Here is a 27392-nt window from a genome sequence, read left to right as displayed (position 1 = left end):
CTGATTGCTGTTTTATGTAAGTTAGACACACATCTGATGACTAACTTGCACTGCATGGAGTGACGCATTTGATGACTTAGTCATGTCACTTGAGTTCTCCAATTTTGTAAATGCTTCCAGCTTTAAAATTTTTAAGTTCCAAATTCCCTAAGCATCCTGATGATGATTCATGCTGTTACTGTTTATAACCTCCTATAGAACAGGATTTCTAGTGTCTAGCTGACCAATGTATTTATCACTTGAAGCAGAGGCAGGGGAGGGGGGATAAGTTTGTAACAACTTCTTTTATGTCAAGTATCGAAATATCAAGAACAGTCTTTTCCCTGAAAACTTGATGTGTATAAGGGGAAAGGTAAGATGTTTTATATCACCATCAGTTCAAGCTGATTCTTCTTTGTGGATTAGTAAGCAGGGATTTTTATTCAAGATTTGCCATCAAGTTATATGACATAAAACATACAAAGTCCCATATCTGAAGAAAGGATGTTCAACTTTTCCTTTCCTTCTCTGCAGAAATAGTAAAGGAATTAAAGAGAAGACATCGAAAGCAGCTTTTTTTAACAATTTTGTTCCTTGTGAAAAAGCTGACTGCTTAACCTTTAAATTACAGATCACAGAGTTCTAAGTTGTAGAAAGATGGGACTTGGACAAGAAGTTAGCATTGTCACATATGGTTTACACTTGTAAATCGAATTGTAAATTGTACTTCAGGTTTGTAGTCACCAGTAATTTTATCTAATTCCCCTGACAGGTAAAATGCATAAGCTTCCAAGCATTTTTGTTGGAACTACTTCAGTCTGATCCTGAATGACAGCTAGCAAAAAAGAAGAACTGAATAAGAACAAAACAAGATTAACAACAACAACAACAACAATGACAAAACAACAACAACAACAATGACAAAACAACAATGAAAACCCCACAAACAAATAAACAAAAAAAAAATTCTAAGGAAGTTACCGCTTGTAACTGGTGTTGCCTTAGCAAGGAGGCTTTCTTAATCAACTCCCCATGGCCCCCACCCTTTCTTAGAAAGAGAGAGATTAATTTCAAACCCATTTTGTAGCTTTGTATTATTTCTTACCTTTTGAAATACAACTACCCTGAAAAACAGCTGCTTCTACAAGTCTCTAACTGTAATTTCCATACTGTCCAGGGATTTCAGTCTTATTATTATTTATTTTTTCTTCTTTTTTTTTTTTTTCACCTAACAACTGGGATGCCAGAGAAGGGGTACATAGATAGAGGAAGAGCTTACTCAGAACAAAGAGACGTCTGTTTTGGTTTAGTGTACATGGCGATTGAACCAGCAATGTGAATTTATTTCCAGGATAGTAATTCAGGAGCAATTGATCTTCCAAATATCCAGCCTGAATATTGGAGGATAATTAAAAGTTGGCAGTTCTTTCACGTAACTTAATCAGCTTTTGTGTTTGGTCTGCAAGAGACTGGCAACTACTGGAGCAGCTGAGAGATTGCTCCTTAATTGCTCTGGACTGCACAATGGAAAAATTCATCACTAATTTTCACAATTGTTTTTGGAAGAGAAGCTGCTTATCATGTCTCATTGTGCAAGAACACAGTAGCACTAAGAGCAAATTGTATTGGACTTAAGTACTTTTCTAATTAGAATAGCATAATAGGAGAGTTGGGCAGGTTTGGTTTAAGGCATTATTATTACCCTTAGTCTGAGTATATTTAAAGAGATAAAATGGAAAAATCGAGGGAGTACACTAGTTCTGTCTTCTGTTATATTTAAAAACCATCTAAGCTATCTAATATTTACTTGCCTCAGAGCATTTCTGCAGTCAACCCTACTGAAATTATGGATCTGAAGGTTTGCCCAAGGTTGGGGAGAAATCATAACATAATATTATTGTGTATAGAATATAATCTGTAACTTTAAAAATAGGAAGACTTTCCTGTTCAGAATTATTGATACTGAAGAAAGCTCAGCAGTTCCTTGTGTGGAAGAGTGCAAACACGGAGAAGCCCATGATGGCTTTGAAGAATTTAAAGGTCAGGACGCTGGTATTTGGAAGACTTTGGTAAAGGAACACTGTTTCCCTGGAGGACAGCAAACAATGAAACAGAGCCTAGCTACCCTAGATACTATCATGATACTACCCTATTAAGGATCTCAGTCATGTAGATGTTATAAAACTAACTTTTTGGTTAATTGTCGCTTGTCGCTTACAGTGCTGTACCAGACTGTACAATTAAATTTCTGTGTGACAAGCAGTTACAAGACAGCTGGGAGTGGTAGGGAAAAGCAGATAATTATAAACCTGATTTGTGACACCAATGCCTCTTCTTTATGTTAAAAGCTATCTCAGAATCAAGCCCAAACTAAGAAACTACAATAAGAAAGTCTTGGACCATTGAATATTAAATGTCATTTAGTACAACAGTGTAAATGTAAAGAAAATATAGGAAAGTTGATTGGAGAGGACTTAACTACTTAATGTGGAATGTAGGTTGTGATGTTTCTTAAGAGAATGAATAATGTTCTTAAAGAACACTAAGTATACATTTGCCCTTTGTATGTACATGCTGATTTTTAGAGTTACTCATAATATTTATGGAACTCTCCATGGTTAAATATTGATTTTGAAAAGATCAGCGCGTTTATATTCCAGCCTTCACTAGCTAATAAAAAGCTGAAAGATTAGATTAAAAATTCTTCATAAACTAATGTCCCTCAATAGATTTCACAGTGTTTCCAGGGTAAAGATTTGAAATATCATGGTCTGCCCTAGATTAATAACAAATCTCAGCAGAAATGCTGAAATAATGTTGGGAGTGGGCTAATCTCTCCATCACACCTGTTCTGTTATGGGTGAAAATCACCAGCCAATAAAGTCTCTGTACAGCATAAATACATGCTGATAATTCTTTCATACTTCAGAAATGGTAAATAAGCCCTTTCTTCAATTCCTACTCCTTTATTGGGTGATAGTAAATACAAATATATTGCTCCATACTTTGATTTGCTTTATCTTGGTAATGGACTTAGCCTTTGGAGACTCACAAAACAGAAATTAATATTGATGACAATTTAGCTATAAACTTGATAATTCAAAAGGAGTACAAAAAGTACATTGCTTGGTTTTGAGGCTGAACTAGCATGGACACTTCAGCCTTACTTGCTAAGAATCCAAGCCATCTCCTTCCGTAACTGCTGCTTTATTTAGAAACCAAAAAAACCACTCCATTATGCCTTCAACATAGATGGAATGTAAGACTAGATGAGCAAAAATGTGTCAGAGCAGATTTGCAGATAATGTGATGATCTAAATAACTATTTTTATACTAAATTATTTTATATTCTTTTTTTTTTTTTCTATTTTCCCTAACTTTTATTCCAGCTGTCTTCATATAGGATAGCATTGCACTGGTATCTTGGCTACAAAAAATGATCCCTATTTGAAGTAGGCCTGTTATGTTACCAGTCTTTCAACAGCTTATTGTAAAATATGAAAAATACACCTGATTAAATTCAGAGTTACCTACCCTGTGAGAAAGATGCAGAAAAAAAATTCAGAAAGACTGATCTAGAAATGTCAGAAAAGCTTGGGGTTTTTTGGTATCTTTTTGATAGTGAAGGTGATGTTAGAAAGTGAATATAACCACAAATTCAGGTGAAAATATAGGATCAGCTGGTTCCAAATACATGATTTCATAAATGTAAATTATGTAATAAAATAATATAATACGTATTTATCATGTGTCCTTAAGCAGACCTTTAGGAAACTCAGTATTGGTGGGTTTAGCAAGGTATTATCACCTTTGAAATTCTGTCTGAATGCGTTTGGTCCTATTTTAAACAGAGGTGGATTAAATGTCTCAAGTATCCTAAATGTAAAGTGCTCTATATCACAAAAAATCTATTCAATACAGGTAGAATGAAGACTCAGTTTTTCTAGTGAATTACACTAAAAAGCACTTTTTGTAGTGAGTTTTATAGAAATGCCAGTGTACATAGGGCCAAATCACTCTACCTCATACATTGTTCAAATAAATTACTTTTCCACAGAACCTGTTGTGGTTAAAGAATGGAATTTGAAAGCTGCATAGTTATGTGTGTACTTGCCATGTTCTATGCAGTGCTTTAATACCTGACTTCTTTGTATGAACTTTTTCATGACCCAGTTCATTGCTATGACAAAAAAGTCCTATCCTGATGTCGCCCTGTTTTTTAAGTTCTTCTAAGCCTTCTGATGTTTACTTTCTTGTAACGAACCTTCTCATGTGCTTTTCTGTAAATAATTATTGTTTTGCATTCTTTAAGGAAGAGGAGAAATTTGATGGACTGTTGTTTGTCCAGTGTCATTGGAGAGGTGGCACTGTCATTCTCTAATCCACTGTCATTTTTGGAAATCTATAAATGTTGGAGTCAGAAATTAAACAGCCCTGTTTTTTACCTTGGCGATTCCAGCGTCCATGTTGTTTTATTTCATGTCCTAGAGTGACATCCCTTCTCCAAACTTTTTGTGGAGTATCTCCACAAAAATAGTGGTTAGAGGTTAGATTCTCCATTGCAAAAATCCTCATTTTTTTGGAAAGAAATGCAGCAATTCACCTAGCCATAAGGTAACTTAATAGAGGCTGACTTCTAGCTTGTGCCCTGACAGGCAGTCCCTTGTGTTGTTGGCTATTTCTATGGCTGAGCTTTCCTGCCATTAGTACCGGTACATTTTCCTTTTACCTCTGCTGGTAAAAACCTACATCAAAGAGGAGAGATGGGAATGGACAAAAGATCTACAGAGTGTTGTTCCTGTGTTACTGCTCAATGGTTCACATGAAACTCATTGGATAGATATTTCTCCTAAAATCTTAAAGGGCAGCTCATGAATGAGTGAAAATTCATATTTATGAATTAAAGTAATAAAAGCAGAATATTCCTGTAGAAGGAAAATGTGTTGATCTAGGGAAAAAAACCAAAAACCTATGGGATTTAGGCTGCATTCATTCCAGCATCCTTTTAAGCATCGGAATTCCAACTCGGTTTTTGGAAATAAGTCTCAGTTCTACCATTTTGCTATCTTGCCAACTTTACTTCTGTAAGGTCTTGAAAAATGAGCGTGTATGGGGTGGTGCCTTTCACACTTCCGAGTGTCTTTTCCTTCACTCCTCCAGCAACCTCCACAAAGCAAGAGAGGACTTTTCTCTTTAACTTTTTCACTGTGGATATACACATTAGCTTTTTAGGTTTTTCAGCTACCTTAAAAGCAGGCTTATAAAGTCTTCTTTTTAAATTATTTTTTTTCTTTTTGCATTTATAACAGCTTTTATACTTACATGAGCATAATTTTTCATTCTACTTTATCTAGAAAAATGAAATGGGGGAATATCTTGGTTTAAGACAAGTTAAGGGAGCGAACACTCCAAAATTAATTACTGTCCTGGTTTAGAGACAAGTTTAGGAGGAAAACCACCCTGGAATGAATGTTTTGTCCGGAAAAAAAAAAGGGTTCCAACAATCCCTTTCTGCCAATAAGAAAATGAATATTAGTGGATGAAAGTAAAAAAAAACCACAACCAATTGTTTACTGACAAACAGACTGCCTACATGGCAGAGGAAAAAAATGATGAATAAATGTTAGATATTGAACTGTCAGACCTTACACTCCCCTCCTCCCCCCCCCCCCCCCAGAACAAAAACAAAACCTACAAACAAACAAAAAACCAAACAACCCAACCCAACAACAACAACAACAACAACAACAACAAAGCCAGGGAAAGAAAAAACCACAACAGCTGCAACATGGTGCGAAGGAAAAGAAATGGCACCAGTTCCTGTCTCAGGGAAGGAAAAAAACCAAAAGGTTCACACAGCAGCTCAGGCAAAACAGATATGAACCTGGTGAATCTCTGGTATGGGTCCCCTTTTCATAGCAGATCAAGCTAGTGGATTTGGTGTCCTTTCTCTCGTTGACTTGGCCATTCCAAGGTCTAGGGCCAGGACGGAGTGGCCCCTCACCATCCCACCTGTTGGTCCCTGGCTGTTTCAAGTCCCATCAATTGTTCTCTGTGATTTCAGTCACCACAAACATATTATCTCATGAAGTGGTACTGTTAATGTGACAGGTTTCAATCAAGGGCAGTAATAAGCCACACAGATTAATTCCATGTATGTGTTTGTGTTGATTTTGTTTGTATAAGTGGATATGAAAAGTGTATTGAAATTCTTCTCCATGAGACTTATGCTTTGCCTTCCTATTTTGCTAAGAACATTTTGCCCTTTGGTAGTTTAACAGATTCATTAAGAATTGAATTAAATCAAGAAGCATTTCCAAAGGCAAAAAACTTCTCAGTTTGGGGTAAAGAAATGAGAAGATGGACTGGGAAATGCCAGAGAAAAATTGGGAAAAGGGATGCCAAATTTATTTTCAAAGTAAACTGTTTGAGAGGAGAGACTGAAGCACAGAAGAGCTGAAGCAGTGTCTCTTGTAAGTCACTTGTCCCTTCTGCTCTTCCTCAACCAGTGCTGTTGACTCAGAACATCACTGAGTCCTGCAGCATTAACTAGCCCACAGCTGTCACACTCACATCTCTGAAAAATCCCTTTGCCCAGGATTTTTCTCCTGGGAAGCTGAGAAGCCTCAGAGAAAAGGGAAACAATTTTTATCTCATTTGCTTCTCCTCCGTTTTGCTCACGTGGAATGTGTTTGGAGATTTTTTACCACAGGTGATTGTTTCACTGGGTTCTGCTGTGAGTTGTTTTCACTCTTTGGCCAATCAGGGCCAAGCTGTATTGCGACTCTGGAGAGAGTCACGAGTTTTCATTATTATCTTTTAAGCATTCTGTAAGTATCCTTTCTGTATTCTTTAGTATAGTTTAGTTTAGCATTCTTTAATGTGACAGAATATCATAAAATAATAAATTAGCCTTCTGAGAACATGGAGTCAGATTCATCATTCCATCCTTCCTTTGTCTGGGGCCCCTGCAAATACAATTATCCTTAAGAAGAGAGTACTGCTGTGTGTGGCTTTGCCCTTGTTATGGATATGTAATGTAACAGTTGGTCTCATTATTAAGAGATAGATATTATGTAGAATGCTATTGTAATATGTCATCCCATAGTCCTCTTTGCCCCTTGTAATAGCCTTGGTAGTCAAGACATTTAGAGGAGCCTGGCTTCTTACCAGGAGGTGTGGCATAACAACACCTGACCTCCTAGCAAGATGCAAAAAATAATCTCCACCTACAGACAGCAGAAGAAGAGCTGACTGACAAAACTTTGGGAGGGGTGCTCAGGATAAAAGGCAAAGCAACCATCCGTGTAGATGAGCATGTGGCTGGTAGTCACTGGGACTCCCAGCGCTGGAAAGCTTTTTTTTAGTCAGGCTTTTGTTGTAATTTTTCTTAAGGTTTAATAAACCTTTGGAATTTTAAAAGTGAACAGTTGTTTCTCCCACTCTTTTTCTATTATTTAAGATGCTTTTTATCATACTATGTTTCAGAGGTTGTGGTATTACTCGGAAACTCAAGTGTGTCTGACTAGTCTTTCTAAGACACAGACATGCAGTATGTTGTGCAGAGTGTAAAATGTATCAAATTGCTGTTATAGTTTGTTATAGTTACCTAAAATGGTACTTCAGGGCAGCAAAAATATAGATACATGTGCATTTGTACATGTGTGCATATGTCTACACATGCCTGGATATACAAGTACGTAGGAAAGCTGACATTCTCTGTGCTGCAGTGCCGACGTGGTATCTGCCTCATAATGTACGCTGCTTCACAGAGCCCTGCACATGAAACTGGAATACTTGAATCCTACTTGTAGCTCTGCCTTAGTTGTTGGGATTTCTCCCAAATAAAATTTAAGAATTGCATTTTTAAATTACTCTGAAATAAATTCTGATTGGAGGTGTAACCACAGTAACAAACCAACCTTCCCAAATGCTTGGAATACCAAGACCATGCTGTGATAACAAATACTGGGGGGGGAGCACATTACAATAACATAACTATGCATTTATAAAACTTCTCTTAACATACATATAATGTTCACCCCTTAATTGTGAGAGCCAACCATCTCAGTACTCATTTCTAACACTTCCATTCCCGTCCTCCTCAGCGAAGAGGAACAAAACCCCTGACTAAAGTTAATTAAAAATTTTAGAAGTTGCATCATTTTGATGGGGAAGATTTGTGCTAATGTCTTTATGAACAATTCCATGGGTGAGGGTATGGGTGTTATTGTGTTTGGGTTGAAATGGGTGTTTATGTCTCTACCAACTTCAAGCAGCAGGTTTGTTGCAGAATCCAGAGAGTTTGATGAATGAGTCTGAACAAACCTGACTTTCTGAACTTGGCAGGAAAATGACATGTTTAAGGGGGGAATATATTTAAGATGGTTTGGGAAGGATGTACCTTTCTAGTACCTCAGCCAATGGGGAAAGGAAAAGGGCAGCATGTGGCTGGGAGTTTAAAAAGGAGGCATCATCCTCCAAAACCTTGAGAGAGAAAACCCCACGGGTGTGTGCCCCAGTGGACTCTCTCCCTTTATTCTAATGAAGTTGCAGGACTCCTCTGTCTCCTTTATGGACACTGTCTTTTCATAGCATGGTTTTCTGTGCAAAAACAACATCCTGCCCGCAATAAAGTAATGCCTTAATTCTCTAACACTAAAAAATGTTGTTCCTGCAGTTCCAGTGACATTTCTGCTCTGGCAAGCATAAGTTTGTGTTGTATTTTGCAAAGGGAGATGGTTCATTTTCCTCTCCAAGGTAGGCAGTAATATTCCTACACTATTGGTGTATTTGGCTAAACTTGCAAGAACCTATGTGACGAGTGTTTGAAGTGCCTTGGAATTTTGCAGTAATACTTCCGTATTTCCTATGCATTTTTATTGGCATATAAAATCATCTTTTGCTTGCTCAGCTAGGAGTAGTTATTTATTTAGTAATATTGTCAATTAATTTGAATCAAAAAATGGAAAGCCTTTAGTTACAAGAGTAAAATTATGGTATTTCTAAGGAGTTCTGCATGTCTTGTGTGGTCATACAGAATATTTCTATAACATCTTTGAAGCTGTTGCACATTGATATTTGATCTCTAAGTTACACAGCACAATAAATCAACTACAGTCTATGCCTAAGAAAAATCTTCAAGCGATTCTCTCTCAGGTTTTGGTATTGATATATTATTGTTAAGATGCACATTACTCCTCTCAAATAAATGTTACAAATACATATTATAACACTGGCTTTTTGCAAATATTAAAATGGATGCTATATGTATAATGTTAAAGTAACTTTGCTATAAAGAAATAGTTTCTATTTCTGCTATTAACTAAACTTAGATATAGTAGTGAAATAGCTCATATAGTTGTGCTCGTAGTAATTGAACTGCCTGCTTGGTTGGGATAGCATCCAATGAATGTATGATGAAGACCCCTGCTACTGATATGCCAACTATCAGCTATCTTTTCCATAGAAAGTATGGACCAAAGTCCAAGGTGGGAGTGACGATAAGAACGGACTCAAACCACAGCCGAGAAATGCACATGCTCTAAAAAGGCAGACCCAGGGAGGAGCCATGACAAACAGTTCTTGGAACATGTAATCTAGTTTGGGGAAATGTTTAAATATGCAGAATTTTTTATGAATATGCAATAGGCTGATGCAATAGGAAAGGTATGTAAAGGGTGTCTCTGAAATAGCAGGTGTGCTCTTGGCTGAATGCCAAGCACCCAGCCATTAAATTTTGCTTTATTTTTGCATCCTATTGTCCTTCATTAAACATTTAAATTTTACCAGGAGAGTGAACCTCGTTTTTCACGTAAACAAGTGACCAACCAACCAAAACACAAAACCTCCTCCAGCTTGTCAAGATCAAGGTCATTTATCTCAATAGGAGGGAGGAAAAGGATGCTTTTTTGTGTCTTTAGGCAAGCAGCTGGAGTACAATCAGGTCTGACAAGAACAGCATTGACGATTAACTGCCCGGCCCGTAATTATAGAAATTTACCTCTAAAAGGGCAGGTTTTCCTTTCGTTCCGCATGCATTTACTGCTAAGCATTATCTTCACAGTGATGCAATTGCACCTGTGTCTAGCTCAGTATTTAGGGGTGCAATTGCTGCAGTCTCTGCTTAGCCTGGCTGTGGATGTGCTGTGCTCAAGTCAATTGAGGGCTCCCATGGGCCATCCTGGGTTGGGAAAGCTTGTTACAAACCTTGTACACTGAGTTCTTGAGGCCTTTACAGGATCAAAATGACCTGTGACAGTCTTTATAGGATGTTCACATCAGAGCAGGACTAAAGCAACCATGCTGGGAAGCATGAGAGCTTCCTGATCATTCAATCAATTCTGAACAGGATGGAGAAACTGTGCATGGAATGGCGATGTTCTGTCTGGGTGATATAACACTGTGGTAGCTGCAGATTGCCTGCACTGAAGTCAGTCAACCACTTGTGGAGATTTTCTCCCATGCAAGCCTGCTAAAACCCCTTGAGGTGAAACCAAGAAGCAGCCGGAGGCCTCTCTATTCCACCCCCACTTCCCAAAGAAAGAGGCAGAGCAGTAATAAAATTTAAAAAATAGTTCCTAGAGTTGCAAAATTTCACAAGGTTACTTAAGATCACTCAGCATTTTTTACTGCCTTGATGCACTAGTACCTTCCCCTCTGTTCCACCCTGTATAAATGCACATGAAAGGAAGATGAAAGAAGTATTAGCTGCTGATACATTACTATGAAGTGCCTGGTAGACTGGAAAGGTTGGCTTTTTCTAGAAGAGAAAATGACAAGCTAACAGTTCTTTTTATGACCTTTTTACCATGCTATTATAAGTATCCATGGTAACATGATTGTTCATTCAAGCTGGTATGTAGCATCAAAATAACAATAAATAAAGGTTTAAATTCATGTGGTTGAATAGAATGTGCTACCAGGTATGGTGAGAAAGATACTAGAGTTGGGACACAGAAAGTCAGAAATTATTTATTTTGTTCCTTTTTGGCTGTGTATATCACCTTTTCATTTTTTTTTCTTTTACCTCCCATCATTCTCAGTTTGCTATTGAAGGATATAATTTATTAATTTTGTTTGTATTTACCATGTACATATCTTATTAAGGACAATACTAATTTTAAAAAGTCTTCCATTCATTTCTGAATTTCTGTTGTGAATTTCTGTTGTGAATTTCTGTTTTCTGTGATGGAATACAAAATTACTTTGCAATAAACAGCTGAATGCAATGAATACCCAGTTTAAACTAAGGAAATTTTTACTTTATGCTTGTGATGTATAATGTAGTTTCTGGATGTCTTTTGTAAGAGCAGAGAAGCCCATAGGTGACCAGATATCTTTCTTGTAATGACCACAATTCATTCACTTGCAGACAAGTTTGTTTGACTGGGGTTTTGCGGTCTTGCAGAGAAAGATTCCTTCCGTTTAAATGTAATACTTTCATATGATTTGCCATCAGATGAACTTGCTTTAAGGTAGGCAATTATCTACACACTGAAAACATTTTTAACCAAATTTACTGATTTATGTAATTTATGATTAAGATTGGGAGAATACAAACACAGGAAACAGGCAAAGGGTATTTATTTCTTTGAAGGTCTTGCCCATTGTTGCAGGTGATGAAGGGCTTTTAGAGATGACATTGTTCTAAATCCTATTCTGGAAGCTATTTCTGCTCCTACCTTCAACTTGATATGGGGTGAACGAACACCTGATTGAAACAGTAGCTTTTGTGTTCCTGCTTTGCAGAAATGACACGTGGCTAGGTGTAGTGACAGGCTGCTCTGGGGCTTGACACCTACTTGGAACAGCTCCTGCCTGCGTATCACCTGTCTTGTTCATAGTCACATCACATAAAGACACTAACCGCAAAATACCGGTGGCGTTTTTATTATGGCTTTCTCTTTTTTATTTTATTTTGTATTTTTTTTTCTTCCTGGAAGGATTTCTCGGCCGTGCCCAGCAGCTCTCTCGGAACGAAGCTCCGAGCATCACGCCGTAATCCCTGCGGGGCCGCCCCTAAGGGGCGCGTCCTGGCGCAGCCGGCGGGGCGGGATCGGGGCTGCCGGCGGCTCGCTCGGCTCTGCTCCGCCCGTGGCATCGCTCCCGGGGCTCGAACCTCGCTCCCGGGGCTCGAACCCCGCTCGGTGCTCCCTTCCCCACGCCGTCTGACTGCGCTGCCGGAGGTGGAACCTCTCCGCAGCTCCCTGGGCGAGGCGAGGCTGGAGAGACGGGGACGGAGTCGCTGTGAAGAAGCGGAGCGAACGGAGGAGGGCCGGGATGAAATTCATCGCTGCTTGTTACGTGCTGCCTCTCTTCCCTGCTCTGGTCTTTAGCACTAGGTGAGTACCGACAGCTGTTTTCCTTGGAGTGCTCCTGCTTTGTTTCCTGTCTCAGATTCAGTGCTTTGAAGAGGAATAATACAGATGTCAGGTCTTACTGGGGTGTTAAGTTTAGAGCAAAGATCGTCTCTGATTTTTATCTGTCTCGCTCCCGCTCCTGATCGTCTCAAGATTAAATGTTCTCTTGGTGGTTGTTTTTTGTTTGTTTGTTAGTTTGTTTGGGTTTTTTGGTTGGTTTTTGTTGGGGTTTTTTGGTTGGTTGGTCCATGTTTTGGGGTTTTTTTTTAATGCTGGGAAGGAGATGCTCCTGTATAATTTGAGCCACAGCTTGTGGGGTGTAACAAGGCAGTGACAAATGTAAGCTTTATATCTAGAGCAGTTAAACCAGACAGGCTCTATTTCATTGTAAAGAAAGGCAAACAGGTGAAACTGAGAATTGCTAACGTTTTCTTGTATAGAGTGCAAAAAAATTAAAAACAATTGGACAATCTCCTCTCAGGATTCTATATCTGAATAATGACTGGGGACTTACTTTTTTTACTGTTAGATATTGTAGTGTTATCTCAATGCCAGTAAATGTATAAAAAGTTGCTGCAATGTAGAATAATTCCTTTCTGTGAAAGTGTGAGTGTGAGAAAATAGGAACAAAATCTATTGCAGATAAAAAATAAACCTGATCTGACCATGCAGTGTTCTGATAAGATAATGTGTTCTGCTCACTTGCTCAGAGATAGTATATTGTCTGTGTTGTCAGTATAATATGTTCAGCAAAGAAAAAGTAAAGCTGAGACACGTTATCCCGTTGTCTTGATGTACACAGATGAGAAATTAATGTTGGGGACAGAGTAGATCTGTTATGATACTGCTGTTTAGACTGCTCAACTTCCAGTTCCTCATCAGTAAATCAAGCTGAAATTTTGACTATGGTATTTCTCTGCTGTGTTGGAATAATAACACATAATAAGTGTGTAATAAATAGTAATGAGTCTTTAAAGCATGTTCTTGGAGGATATACACACGTGCATTTTTCAGGAAAATGTGACTTTTTTCCTTTATGCTGTGTCTCCTCCTGTAAAATGGGCATCAAAGCAGCCTTTTGCAGAAGCACTGCATGTTTTAAGGCTTAAAACATAAGGTGTTCACTGAGATGTAAAAAGAAAAGAAAAAAAAGTGTGCCTGCTACATAGTCAAGCAAGGGACAGCAGGAGCTGCATACACAGGCAAATAATAATTGAAAATTTCTGAACGGGAAAATGTCCACATGCAGGGAGAAATCAGGAAATTGCTTCAATTATCCGGTAACTTTTTTACTTCAGAGTGGGTTTTTACTGGCACGAGGAGGCTACTTTTTTTGGTGACATTTCTGGTTCGGGCTTCCACAGTGCTGATCCGTATGAGCCTTGCTGATGTGCTTTGGAATATAGCCCTTGGACGAATATATTGTATTTCAATTCTTCTGATATAATAAAAGGTCTAAGGAAACTTTCACTGGCAGTCGTGTGAATTAATTTGGATTAACAATTCTATGCTCATTAAAGAGTGATGCATCCTTGGAAGAAGAGTTAAAAGGGAGAGGAAAAGCACCAAACCTGCTTTTGCAGATGCAGGTTTGTATCTTGCATGAGCTTGTGCAGATTAACCTGTACAGAAAAGAGATATGGAAAGCTTAAAAACTGCCTGAACATTCATGGGAGTCAAGGTTTTTAGTGTAGAGCCCTAAAATTGAGTCCTTATCTTCTTGAGCAAATGTTACCAGTATGAGAAATGAAGCGTAGTTAATTCTGGATAGTTGTAAAATAACCTAATAAATTCAAATCTTCCCTCAACTTTCAAAAAAATAGTTGTAAAGAATATCAAGAAGTTGAAATTGGCATGTGGATGCTAACTATGAAAGTCATAATTCTGAGAAGTGTGTATATTTTCGTAGGAGCACAGTGTTGTGGCCTATGATGGTTTATGTTCTTACGTAATTGAGAGATGAAAATGATCAGTGGGAGAGAAATTCCAGTTAAAATTCCACCCAAGTATAGTACGTGTTGCAGAGTGAGTTTTGGTACCAGGTTGGTCATCGGGTTACGAAGGAGACTGAAATTCTGTTGTAGAGTTGGAGATTTATAAAAGTCCTGGTCTACTCTCTTCAGCAGTCACTTGGTTTTTAACTGGCTGTGTAGAAGATCGAGTTCAACATTTCAACAGCACATACAGGAGGTTTAAAAAATGCAGTGATGTCAACATGCCATTTACTGGAAAGAGATTATGCTTTAATCTCCTTCAGCAGACGGCAGTCCTGGCTCTGGCAGTTAATACTTGTTGTAAACCTATGCCTAATTGGTTGGTTGGACCCAACAAGGTAGGATTGCAGGACTAGTTTTTCTTGCAAAAAATCAGGGTACAATATCTTTCCATGTGAAATTGCTTAGCTAAGGCAAAATATTTACTTTGCAGGACAGAGTTTTCCATCATGAGGATTTATTTTTTGTAAAAGTTTACACTCTATTTCATACGTTGGTACTGAAATGAGTGAACACAGTACTTGTTGCAGAGGTGGACAACTCATGGATTTTTGTTCCTTGTCAGGCAGTGATGCCATCCTTTTTGCATCATGTTATGGTGATTGATTTGAAAGATCTCAGCATGTCTTCAAGCCTAATTGCAAACAAATATGAATTAAGGAGTTAAGCTTCGTTAAGGCAACATGTAATCTTTTCTTACTTGATAACGTTGTTAAGAAGAGGAAAGTACGCAGCTATCACCAATATTTCATAACTGTATGTAACTTCTAAACTTGGTCTAAAATCATACACGTTAATCAAATGCCCATAAAATTACAGAAAGTTCATGATATTGAAATGAATGATCTTTTCTGCATTATCTAAACTGGATTTTGGTATGGCTTTGTGACACAACGATAAGTCTTAATCATATTTTTGATTGGTTGTGGTGCAGAGAGGTCATAAGATTGAATTGAATTTGTCTGTCCAGTTAAACATGTATGTTTGGTGGTGTAAGCAAAAAATTACTGCTCTAAAATCTGTCTCTCAAAATGCAAAGAGGAACATTTTTGAAGATTAATTTAGCTTGGAAAAAAATATGAAATTGGTGTTTTCCCATCCACTTTTACATTTCCATCGACATTTCAATTTTGGCAGATTTAATGTGATAGATGTTATAAGTTGATGTTTTTCAAATGATGCTGAAGACAATAGAGGGTTTTCATATGACATCAGAAATGAGTCTCACTGCCCTGAGAGTTCAGGGAGTAGACACACTGCACAATAAGCTCAGGATCTTACTCTGCGGCCACTTTCTTGCTTTTGTGGTCCCAGATACCTGAATAGTCTGACTGGAATGCTGCTTGTAAAAGGGAATCTTACATGAAGGCAGTCATTGGGGTCCGTAACTGTGGTCTAGATTATCTTGTCTTGTGAGACCTCCCTACTTTTAGCTAAAAGAACAGTTTTCTGAATATTATTTGAATGTTAATGCTGAAATGCTGTATACCAAAATTTTTTTGTCTAAACATACAACTCCTTAGAAGAAGCCTGATGTGAAACAGAGCTTTCCTTTTCTTTTTCCTTTTTTTTCTTCTTTTTTTCTTGTGACAGTGCATTCCTTTCTGTCCATGTGTGAAATATGACAAAGATACAAGACACTGAATAATTTGATTGCAGTAGAATGCTTCCTAGCAGAGAACATAAGCACAACAAGATGCACTTCAATAACAACTGTTATATTTCTACTACAGCAACTCATTAAATGAATGTAAAAATAACAGGGCTGTAAAAGGCAGAATGTTTGAATTGTGGAGAAGTAGCTGGTGGTAATTTTTTGGGTAAAAGTACAGTTCATTGTCAGTCTTACTGCACTGGTGTTACAAAGCAATCTGTAACAAAATTGCTTAAGAATAATGCATCTAATGTAATACAATGGCTTAAGAATAATGCATCTTCTGTTTTTTTGTAGCAGGATGAAAGTAGTGTGCTCATTTCAAGCTGATTAATGAATGGTGTTGATCTGGTCTATGTCTATTGTTGGAAGTGATAAAAAGATGATGAATTTCCTAATTAAGCTTGAGAATGGTTGAGCTTTCCTTGGATGTATTTTTAAGGTCAGCTATTTTCTTTACATTTGTTGGGTTTGGTAATTATTTTTAAGGGACTTGAAAATAATTTTTTCCTCCTTTCAGATAAAGGTGTGTAAATAACTCAGCCTGTGTCTTGAAGAAAAGATACAGAGTAACCTGTCTGATGTTACTGTACTGGCATGCAAAGTTGAAAATCCTTGTTTCTAGTTTTTAATATCGTTTTGGCTGTAAAAACATAATGAGATGTTGAAAGTAACTGTTTTTCAGTTAGACTGATATGAGAGTAGATTGAGCCTTTCTTTTTAGATTTTGAAGTGTGTAACATTCTGTCTGGCAGGAAGCCAGGACTGATTCTCACTTGTGAGGACTCGCACTAAGGCCCAGTAGCGTCCCTTCTCTTCCCCACAACTGAAGATTAATTCTGCACAGTGGTAGTAGGCTACTTTTTTAGGAGAAAATATGATACCTTATTTTGCTGTAGGTTCTTAACATGCTTTCTGAATTCTTTCAGAAATGCAGGGGTAATAAATACCATTTTTCTCCTGTGTAGAGTTCACAGTTTTGTTGTCTGAATTTTCTGGGCCCTAAAAGCTTTCTGATTTCTATCTGTGTGGATGATGATGTTTGTTTGGTTGATGGCTCGTAAGGATTTATATTTGAGGTAGAGACGTAGTATTTAGGATGTGACTTGTGGCCGTACTATACCTGTGAACTATGTGCTCTTGTTGTGGACCATGTTTAAACCAGTGGTGCAACTCCATAAATTCATTGAATATGTTTGGCTTGATGGCTTTATCTTGATGACTTATAAGAAAGTGCCTAACACAGCAAACTAGGAGCTACTTGCAGCTTGCTGCCAAAGGAACGGAGAAAAATGCATTGGCAATATTGATGGTGCTCCATATATCTAAGATCATGAACCTAAACTAAAAATCCAGAAAGAAAGTCTCAGTTTGGCCAGAAAAAGTAAAAAAAAAAAAAAAAAAAAAAAAAAATCTTCTGTGTTGCTGGAATTCTGCTTGTTATGCTATGTACAATGCATTTCTGCCCAAGAAAGAGACTTGCCATGGAGTTACTTTTGACATTTTAGTGAATTCTTAGGTGTTTAGAAAAATTAGAATGCTGACACTTTCCTGTGTCTCATTTATTAATTTACAGTCAGGACAGAAGATAAGGATATACTAACCTAAATTTTAATCCCTTTTCCAGTGAGATTGTGAGCTCAGTATTATTTTCTCTATTTAATAGAAAATTGTTCACAGACAGTATTCCTTACGATGTACCACTGTGCAGACAAAGAAACCTCATTTATGCCACTTGTCAAAGCAGTGTTTTTTCCCATTGTCTAGTTTTGCACAATGGGTGTGCTGTCTGTCTTGTAAGGGTCAGATTGTAAATATTCTCTGTTTGGAAGTCAGGTAGGATGTTTGTCGGAAAGCAAAAGAAAATTTTCAAACCGTCCTTCAGTGTTAATATTGTGCAAAGGTTTAAGATGTGAATTGTTGTATTTGCTATTTCAAACGCATTGGAGGGCAAGTACCTTTCAGAAATACTGAAGAATAAATACGACATTTCATCAAATACCAGTTTTTATGTTTTTTAAGCTTCTATGATACTCTTTACTCTTTCCTTACTTGTCATCTTCCCCTTTACATAGTTCCAGTGTTTTTTAATGTTTACTTTTACTGGCTTTTATCTTAGCAATATTTTTGTAGTGTTCCCTCTTTTTCTGCTGTATTTGTAGATACAAACAATATTTCAGTCAATGATTAAAGAAATCAGTACATGAATCTTACAAGCAGAAGAAATAGGCGTGTACAGAATTTATTGATATCTTACTTGTTGGTGTTGATTAATAGCTCCTATGGAAAAAAGTAGAGAAGTGTCAAAAAATTCTGGTGTATTTTGTCTTCATGTGCTGTCTTAGGAAGACTCATTTACTGCCAGCTAATGTGTATTACCCAAGGGCTGATTTTTCCAGCTGTTTACATAGTCTTGTTGGTTTTTTTGAATGGTCATATTTAGTCAATTTGTGGTCAGTTTCCTTGCAGGAAATAGGTAGGTTTTCTTTGCATTTGTTAACTATTGAAGTGGAAAACAAAGTGAACCTGCTTTGGACAAATTGAAGCACTTAGAAAACGGAGAATGTATTTGCTGAGTCACATGTAATTGCAGAACTAAAACCTTTCCCTCTTCATTGGAGATGGAACTGCAGGAGAATATCTTCTAATGTCTCCATTTAAAGGTTTTCCAGGCCACACACTTCTGTCCATGACCCAGAAATACGCTCTTGCTTTGACAGCATCAAAACACCTTCTGTGCAACAAAGGGAAACAGGGATTTGTGGTGGGGCCCAGTCTCTGTAATTTCACCATTGTAAAGTCATACATAAACAAATCATCAGTAGTTTTTATGAGTGTTTATATAACTTCTTTTGGTGGTGGGAAAGAAGACAAACTACCTGGTGTACCTGGTAAACAAAAGTTTGTACATGCTTTATATTGTTTAGTTCTCTATAGTTGATACAGTTCTTCAGGTGATTGTGTTTTTGTTGATATGAAAGGCTGCAGGAGTAGGAGCTGTGACTTTGTACCTCAGAATTGCTTGGTGAACCAAGAGCAGCAATAAACCCAGCAATTACACTATGCCCAGCATAGATGCATCATCCACATCATGTTTGGATGATTTTGCAGCCATGTGTTTGTTTCAGGCTAGTCTTTGGCAATAAACATGGGGAAAAAAACCCCTGAGATTTTACTGAAATGTGGAAGAGAAAAGAAAAAAAATATGTGGAGGAATTGAGCTGACAAGACTGAAAAGCAGCAGCTGTGCGCTGGGTAGCATTAGATTGTTAAGGAAGTTTCTTCCTCCTGAGGCAGTGTAATGAAATGTGTGCTTGATGTGCAAAGAGAGACTGTCTCTCTTGAAAACGTAGAAGTAAAATCAATTTTTATACTGCTTCACTTAGATTTTTTTGTTAAGAAGTGTTTTTCAGGATGCGGTGAAACTCAGCAAGGGTGCAATATGTTTAGGTTTTTATTAGCTGAACCTTAGCTATCATGAAATGGATCAGTTGATAATTAATTGTTATTTTCAGTGCCAAAATGTCCAAAATAGCCACTGTATTCTTACTGTTTATCAATGGCTGGCATAGTCCATCAGTCCTGCTGCACTTCTACCCCTCTGTTCTGTGAGGAGTACAGGAGCTCCTGTTATTTCCTCATCTGAAAATAGATGCTGTTGATTTTTTATTGGTTTTGATTTGTTTTCTTCCCCCTTCTGTGAAGGGAGCCAACATATGCCAAGGGACCAGGTATTTTTGAGGGGCTTAATACCTATAATCTGCTATGGATTTTCTTTCAGGTGTGCTGAAAGAGTCTATTCTGATGACTTTTGAATTTCAGAGGGAGGCAGCTGGTTGACTGCGCTAACCTTTTGAAACTCTGAAACAAGAGTTATATTCTTTGAAACTTAGACTGTTCTTTAGGTGCTGAATGGCATGAGGGATACCAAATAGTTGTGATTTTTAGGAATCCATCCTGACCTCTTTTAGAAAGTTTTGCCTTGCAGCTGTCTTCATTTTACCCTCAGTTGAGGAATAAGATTATTTGGCTTAATGCAAAGGGTCAAGCTTGGGTAATTAATCTGTAACCATGGTGCCTCAATGACAGTGAAATGAGGAAGGATCAGAACCCATTACAGCATTGCTGCTTTCCTTCTGTTTCCTTAGACATATTTAATGTTGCAATTACTGCAGCCTGTGCAATTTAATTTGGTGAAAAATCAGTCTCAAACACTGCTTTCTGTGAGGTCACTGCATTCATGTATAAATATATATGAATATATGTGCATTCATATAAGAAAAAACCACTGTCCTCAAGTACATAGATAGTGAATAGAGACTCATCTGCTTTTTTGTTTACTTGTAAAACCACTCTGTGCTCTTCGGTACGCAGATGTGCTGTATTTGGCTCAGGAAAATTCATGAAAGCAGACATTTAATTTAATTTAATGTATTTCTTTTACTCTGTTCCCATTTCAAACATCCTAGTTCTCTCCCTATTTTTTACTCAGATGGAGTTCCTTTGGCACAAGGGCAGATTGTTATCTGTTCCTGCTCCCTTGGCACAAGGGCAGATTGTTATCTGTTCCTGGGCACAGAAAGAATTAAAATGCTGTAAAAATTAATTAGTAAGACCAGTTTTAAAGAAATAATAGTCAGTCCATTAGACTCAGAAAAAACCTTGCATTTCTATCTGTTTTAATGTCATAGTGTACAGTATTGTCATATGTACCTAAATTGACAAAATTTAAATAGCTTCTGAAAACAGCTAGGAAGATACACAGGACATGTATGGCAAAACTAAGGGTTTAAGGAATATCTGTTAACTTTGTATGAGATGACTACTGCATCACTGGCTTATAAACATAATTGTAACTGTTTAAGCCATTCCCATCAAATAGGTGATGTACAGAAGTTGATACTGCAGTCAGGTTTAAATGTTTTAGTGTTCACTCACACCGTATGTTTCTTTGCTGCTTAATCTTGCTGGTAACGTCAGGTGTTAAAATGGTACTTTTAAATGTAATGGGAAGCTGTTCCCAACACTATTCAGTAATTACAGGAACATGGAAGTTTTTAGCACGCTAGATTAAACCTGATGATACCTTGGAAGCAGTATGGAATAACTTAATCTGCCTTAATTCCTTTAGTGGTTTAGGGAATTAAAGGATCCTTAAGGTAGCTTGCACCATTGCTTTAGAAGAATATTCAGTATCTATAACAGAGTCTTTGTTTGGGTCCATATTTGCAAGGACCCATGTGGAGAAGTAAGTGGATGTGTTTTCAGAAGTTTAGCTGCCAAACAGGCCAGAAACAAGCATACATGTCCGAGCAATCCCCTCAACCACCTGATTTTCAAGGAAACCATTGAGAAAAATCACTTTGCAAAGTCAGATTTGTGAAACTGCCAGAGCCATTCTGGGACCTGCTAGGATGAGATGAGATACCAAAGGAGGGTGATGGGGAAACAGTCTAATTTCAATGCCTGTTAGAAGGAGTAGATAAAAAGGGATATTGTGTAGTGAATAAGTTGAAATATTGATGCTATTCTACAGACATGTTATTTACCTGTACCTTACCAGATACTTACAGCATCTGGTGCTGCTCTTTTTAAGCAAAATATTTTAAAAAATGATGTTTGTGTAGAGAGACAATATTGGAGAGGAGGAGACTTGTTAGGCTCTTCCTGTTACTGTTCAGGACTCAGAAATTGTAGTGTTGACGTAGCTTTAATTCTTTAAAATAAAAGCTTAAAAACGGTTTTAAAATATGTCTTAAAAGTCTCCTAATATGAAAGAGGTAAAAACCCTAGCACTTTCACTTCAATTTTTGGGCAATAGAACAGGTTCTTCTGCTACAGATATTTATTCTCTATACATTTTAAATTTCATAAATTATATATAAATAGTGCTAAAACTTTTGGGGTTCTACAGATAACACTGTTTTATAAATCGTGTATCTGTGTATGTGTGGAAATCTGAGTGTTCATAACTAATGAGGATGGAGAGAACTCTTACCTGATTCTTGTTACTTTATTGAAAATGAGTGGCAGTAAGAAACTCTCCTCATCTGGAGTAGATACCAAAATGTCATTGTGGATGCTGATGAAAAGAAATTAAGAATTGCAAAATTGTAATCAATTTCATTGGTTTATTTTTAACACACACACACACACACACACACATATATATATATATATATATATATATATATATATATATATATATATATGCTTCTACAGAATTAAATATTTCAAAACAGCTGAAATTTTTTTCAACAGCTAAGGTATCAAATTTGACTATATTTTTGCAGATAAAAATACCAAATTATTTCTATAGGTAACATTGAGGGTTTTTTTTTTTATATTCTGCCACTTCCTTCAAATGCAAGAAATTATATTGGAGACAAGCATTGTTTCTGGCAAATATACTAACCTGGAATTTTTCTGCCAACTTCCACTTTGAGTTAGACAGTCTTGCATTTCAGTGTATAAAATGATGTTCACTTTCTTTAAATTCCTTGTATTTCAACAGAATTTTATATTTGTGTTGGTGATGGCTGTTAGTTCCTGTCGTTATGGCATAGGTCACACTGCTGAAGGAGGAACTTTAGCAATCGGTGTACTGTTAAGTGCTCACTCAGCTGTTGGTAATTTTGGTGTGTGTTTCTTCGTGGCCCAATTATCAATATAACTTCCCGTTGTAGCGGCATCTGGCATCCTGAAGCTGGTCCAAATAATTCTCACAGGGATGTGAAGCAGTGAGTGCTTTTGCTAAGTCTCTCATCTTAACAGGCTCTGAAGATTTTGCAGGGTTTTCTTGGGGGTAACCTTCCAAATCTTCTTTACAGAAAGATCTGAATCTTTTCAGAGCTCCAGTGCTTTCACGTTTCACCTGAATATGAGGAAGAACTTCTTTACAGTGCAGGTGACTGTGCCCTGGAGCAAGTGGCCCAGACAGCTGGTGGAGTCCCCCTCACTGGACTTCTTGAAGAACTCTCTGGACATGGTCCTGTGCCCTGTGCTCCAGGAAGACCCTGCTTCAGCAGGGAAGTTGGACTGGATGACCCACTGTGGTCCCTTCCAGCTTTACCCATTCTGTGATAATATGGAAGAAGAGTGTTCATTCTTTTACCATCATTTCATTGACTTGCAGCATAGTTTTCAGTCAGGATAATTTGTAGCAAATGAAGCTGCTTATGTTGGGCTTCAGATTCTTGTTTGTGTGGAGGAGAGAAGTGGGGTGATTGCTTTTCCTATTTTCTTTCCTTTGTTTTCTTCTTCCAAAATCCTGTGTTGGAATTAATATATTAAAACTTGATTTAAATGAAAAAACTGATGGAGGAGTCCTGCCTTCATAAAAAGGCAGCTATGGTTGTTTATGGGAATGGTAAGACTTGCTTCCTCTTAATTTGATTTGGGTTTTCATCTTGGAGCTAGTCTGAGAATCATTCTTAATAGGCTTGTGTAAATGCCTGTTTCCTAAAATATCCAGAAGACCTAGAATTTCCATAACAGCTTCATTTGGAGTATGGAAATTTTTAAAAAATCATAGAAAACAGAATTTATTTATGTTTTTGCATGTTTCTGGGTAAACTAAACTGATATTCTTTTTGTTTAAACCTGTATATCCATGTTTGTTGCTATAGCCTAGGATATGTATAAGAAATGGAGTTTGGTTTTGGAGCTTCAGTTGTCTTCCAGTTATTGAAACAGGGATAATAGAAGAGAATAATCTTTCAGTAATATATTAGAACATATATGTGTATATATGTGTATAAATTCATAGTGGATTGCATCAAGATGCAATCTTTAAAATACTAATCTTAAAAATGAGGGAGGACCATTGACTTTAGATATTTTAGCTTAAAAACAGCAAACCACCAAAACTCTGATTTGCACCATGGATCAAGGTGTGACATCCCATCCTGAAGGGGAAGGGTGCACCCAAGATTCATAGGTGCTTATGGTTAAAAGGGATGACAAAAGTCACAGAGACCACAAAAAACTCACTAAAGTTTAATTAATAAATTACTCAATTAGCATGGAAATTGGTATGTTAGCACCTGTCCTACTATATAAGCACATGGGAGTGTGGCAAGATGAAAAAAAGAGGGAGGGAGGGAGGAAGGAAGGAAAGGAAAGAAGAGAAGAGAAGGAGAGGGAGGCTGGGAACCTGAGCTTGATGGGGTTACTTTTCTACAGATAGCTCTAGGGTGGGAAAACCTAAAGTTTCTCACTTTTTATTCAAGTTGGTTCCCATACTCAGTCCATTCTTTCAGATCTTTCTGGAAATGGGTCAGAGGGCTTCAGAGGTCTTCGGTGGTCATGATCCCCACCTTTATAATCTGTGCCCACTTCTTGGCCTCATTCTTGCCCTTGAGCTGATCTGCATTGTGCTTATTTCCAAGAACTAGAATAAGGATGTTTGTCCTGGAAAAATGCTGCCTTGCCTCTGCATGGCCCCCTTCTCCACCAGCCTCTTCTTCTTTCCTACAGTGTGTTGAAACACACACATTGTGCCATCTTTTGGGATTCTACGCAAGGTCATGGGAGTTTGCCTTGTTCAAATGATGTGTAACCTTGAGAATATTAAGTGGCTTGGCAGGATTATGCTAAAGTAAAGTAAAATTTGAATAACAGCCTGTAGCTTTAAATCAATTATTTTATTACCTTCAGTAATTACTAAATATATCACACGTTTTATCCCTTCATAGTCATTGTATCATTCATTGAGTTCATGAATCCCCAATGATGGCAGAACAATATCCTAGCATCTTTCTAGCACATGTGAAAAGAGAATAAGAAGTTGGCATTCAGTTTAGCAGCACCTAAACCAAGACAGCACTCGAATTTTTTTAAAAGGTATAATTCTTCTCTTATTTAAATATAAGAGAGTTACAGACTTTTTTTTTTTTAAATTCAGCTTTAGATATTTAGCTCTAATTTCTCTAAAATAGAAAATCTCAGAGTTAAAGCTTCTTGTGTGAAAGCTGGCTTTTTAATTTTTTTAAAATTTGCTTCATATTTAGCTCCTTGAAGATACATTGAGTGAATTCTAGTTTTTCTTTCTTTCTTTATAGTCTTTCTATTTTGTTAATGCACATTGGATTTACTACTCACTTTAAAGTCTGTGGAACAACAGTAACTGTGGAATGCATAATATACAGATCTGTCTTTTTTTGGTCAACTGGTTTCTTGTTTTACAACTAGCTAGCATATTTATTTGAGTTGTATGGGAAAAGTTAATGCATTTTGTTTATTTCATTCTGGGGAAATAAGGAGAAAAGGGACACTCTTGATACAAGATTTTGTCACTTGTGTTATGGAAGTACTCTTTCAGGCTTTGCCCTCTTCCCATTTTACTTTTAATTTTTGGTATTCTGAGGGATACGGTTCTTCAGCAATTTTATAGCTTTTTATTTGTCTAAGGAGTACAAGAATTAACTGTTCCAGCTTTGTGGCGTCCCACTGCCAAACGCACAAGAGCTCTCAGATATACAAACCTTTCTAACTTACCTTCATTTTATATTTCTCTGAGAGTCATCTTACTCTGGGAAATAAAAGGCATTGTTCTTCCAAGTTTGTGGAATTTCTTTTTATTTTCTGAATGATGTTTATGAAAATTTTGTGCTTCATGGGGTACCTTAATTTTGCCCTTAATTCAGTACCTTAATGGGTACTGAATGGGTGTTATAGTAGTTGCAAGATACCTAGTGTCCCAGGTACACCTTTAACAGCTCCAGTTTATTTATTATTTTAAGCCTTTGTTTTGGGAGTTGTTTTCCTTGTGTTTTTCTTAACGTTTTCTGTTTAGAGTGGTTCATAGGTTATTGCTAGCCCTCTGCATAATATGAGTAAGGGAAATACCGGCACTCATCAAATTAGTGCTGAGCTTAATCATGCGCCTTCTAATATTCTAAAGTGAAGAATGCTGTCATGGCAAGGCTGTATTTCCATTTCTCTTAGAATTCAACAGGCAAGGAAAAACAATGGTCTGTATCTGTAAGTAACTGGGCGTGGAATGTCAATAGCAAGAGTTGCACATCATAGCTGAAGGATGTTTCTGTTGAAAATTGAATCTGGATATTTAATTTTTTTGTGGCAGGATCTGTGCCACCAAGAAAAGAAGCTAATACTGCCCATATAAGACCCACTGTCTGAGGTCAGTGACATGGCTCCCTGTGGAGGGCACCAGCTTGGAGGAGGAGTCATCCCTGTTTGAAGGGAAAAAAACAATATGCTAAAAAAGGCTACAGATGCAATTGTCAAACTTCTTCATATAGCCTGTATAATTTCCCAGTAACAGTATAGATTTAGACCTGTGAAATTGCTACAGAGGTGTCAAGTACAGGGGGAAAAAGAATAGCAAAGCAGTCCCAGTAGTACTTGTGCTACCCATTTAAGCGGCACAGCATTCATGGAGTAATGAGGACAGGGTAAGGCTTTTAAACAAGTTCTCCATGAAAAAGTACGGCTTTTAAACTCACAAATCTGACAATTTTTAAGCCACCCACTCTTCTGGTTAGTTTTAATACCAGCAGTCAGAAAGGATGTATTTCCAAGTCCAACTGCTATTGAAATTGTGTGTGGAACAGTGTGTGTTAAATGGTTTCTACGGCAAGTACATGGAAAAAAGCAGCACCTTGAATTGTGAATTTTCAGGCTGCTATCATACAGAAGAGTATCTCAGACCTATTTTTTCAGGGTTTTGGCATTAATTAGGAGCTTTTTGGTTTTGGACTTTGTGTGTGGTTAGCAATCTTTGATGGCAGCAGATTAACTTTGGCTTTAATACATGCAATGTATGTGACTGGCTGTTTTTTTTCTAATGAGTGTAATAATTCATTTTCTTATTAATTTAAAATCATGACATAGCTGTCCTTCCAATGGAAATAAGAGAAAGACAAAATATGTTTATTTTTTTCCTACTTTTGTACATTCCAATGTCATATCATAGCTATTTCTCATCTCTTTCTTTCCAAGTGAAAGTCAGGTCAGTAGCTAAATTTTTCTTGAAGAAAAACATTAAGGGAAAATGTATTTGTATATTCTTGAATAACATGACACTAAATCATTATATGATTTAATTTTAATTTGATTTTATAATAATAACTATATAGTTCAGTAGAACTATATAATTACTATTTAAAGGACTGTATGAATCAGACTTCCTTGCTGTTTTCCATTTCAGTGTAGGCTTACATGATACTGTATACCAAACTTGTTACAGGTACACCTACTTTGTCAGAAAAATACCCAGCTAATAGCTGGGCAGGGGGTTGACTATAAAATTGAAGTCAAATTGAGGTAAGACTTCAGGTTAAAAATCAGTGGCAAAGAAAAAATATTTGATTGTTGTTTCAACTTTTTTTTTTTTCAATAGAATATTCAGCATAGCAGAATAATATGTTATTTTTACTT

General features: G+C 37.2%; 1 protein-coding gene across 1 annotated transcript in view; it reads left to right on the top strand.

Annotated features, from left to right (window-relative positions):
• The first annotated feature begins 11995 nt into the window (after nt 1-11995).
• Nucleotides 11996-27392, top strand: part of LUZP2 (leucine zipper protein 2) — a 155915-nt gene continuing 140518 nt past the window's right edge. Inside the window, exon 1 of the mRNA XM_038137851.1 lies at nt 11996-12323. Coding sequence (XP_037993779.1) covers nt 12262-12323 — 62 coding nt within the window. The 5' untranslated portion in view covers nt 11996-12261. The remainder of the gene's footprint in view (nt 12324-27392) is intronic.

This window comes from Motacilla alba, chromosome 5, assembly GCF_015832195.1.
Source record: "Motacilla alba alba isolate MOTALB_02 chromosome 5, Motacilla_alba_V1.0_pri, whole genome shotgun sequence".
Lineage (NCBI taxonomy): Eukaryota > Metazoa > Chordata > Aves > Passeriformes > Motacillidae > Motacilla > Motacilla alba.
The sequence above is the reverse complement of the archived record's forward strand: the minus strand, read 5'-3'. Positions and strand labels throughout refer to the sequence as shown.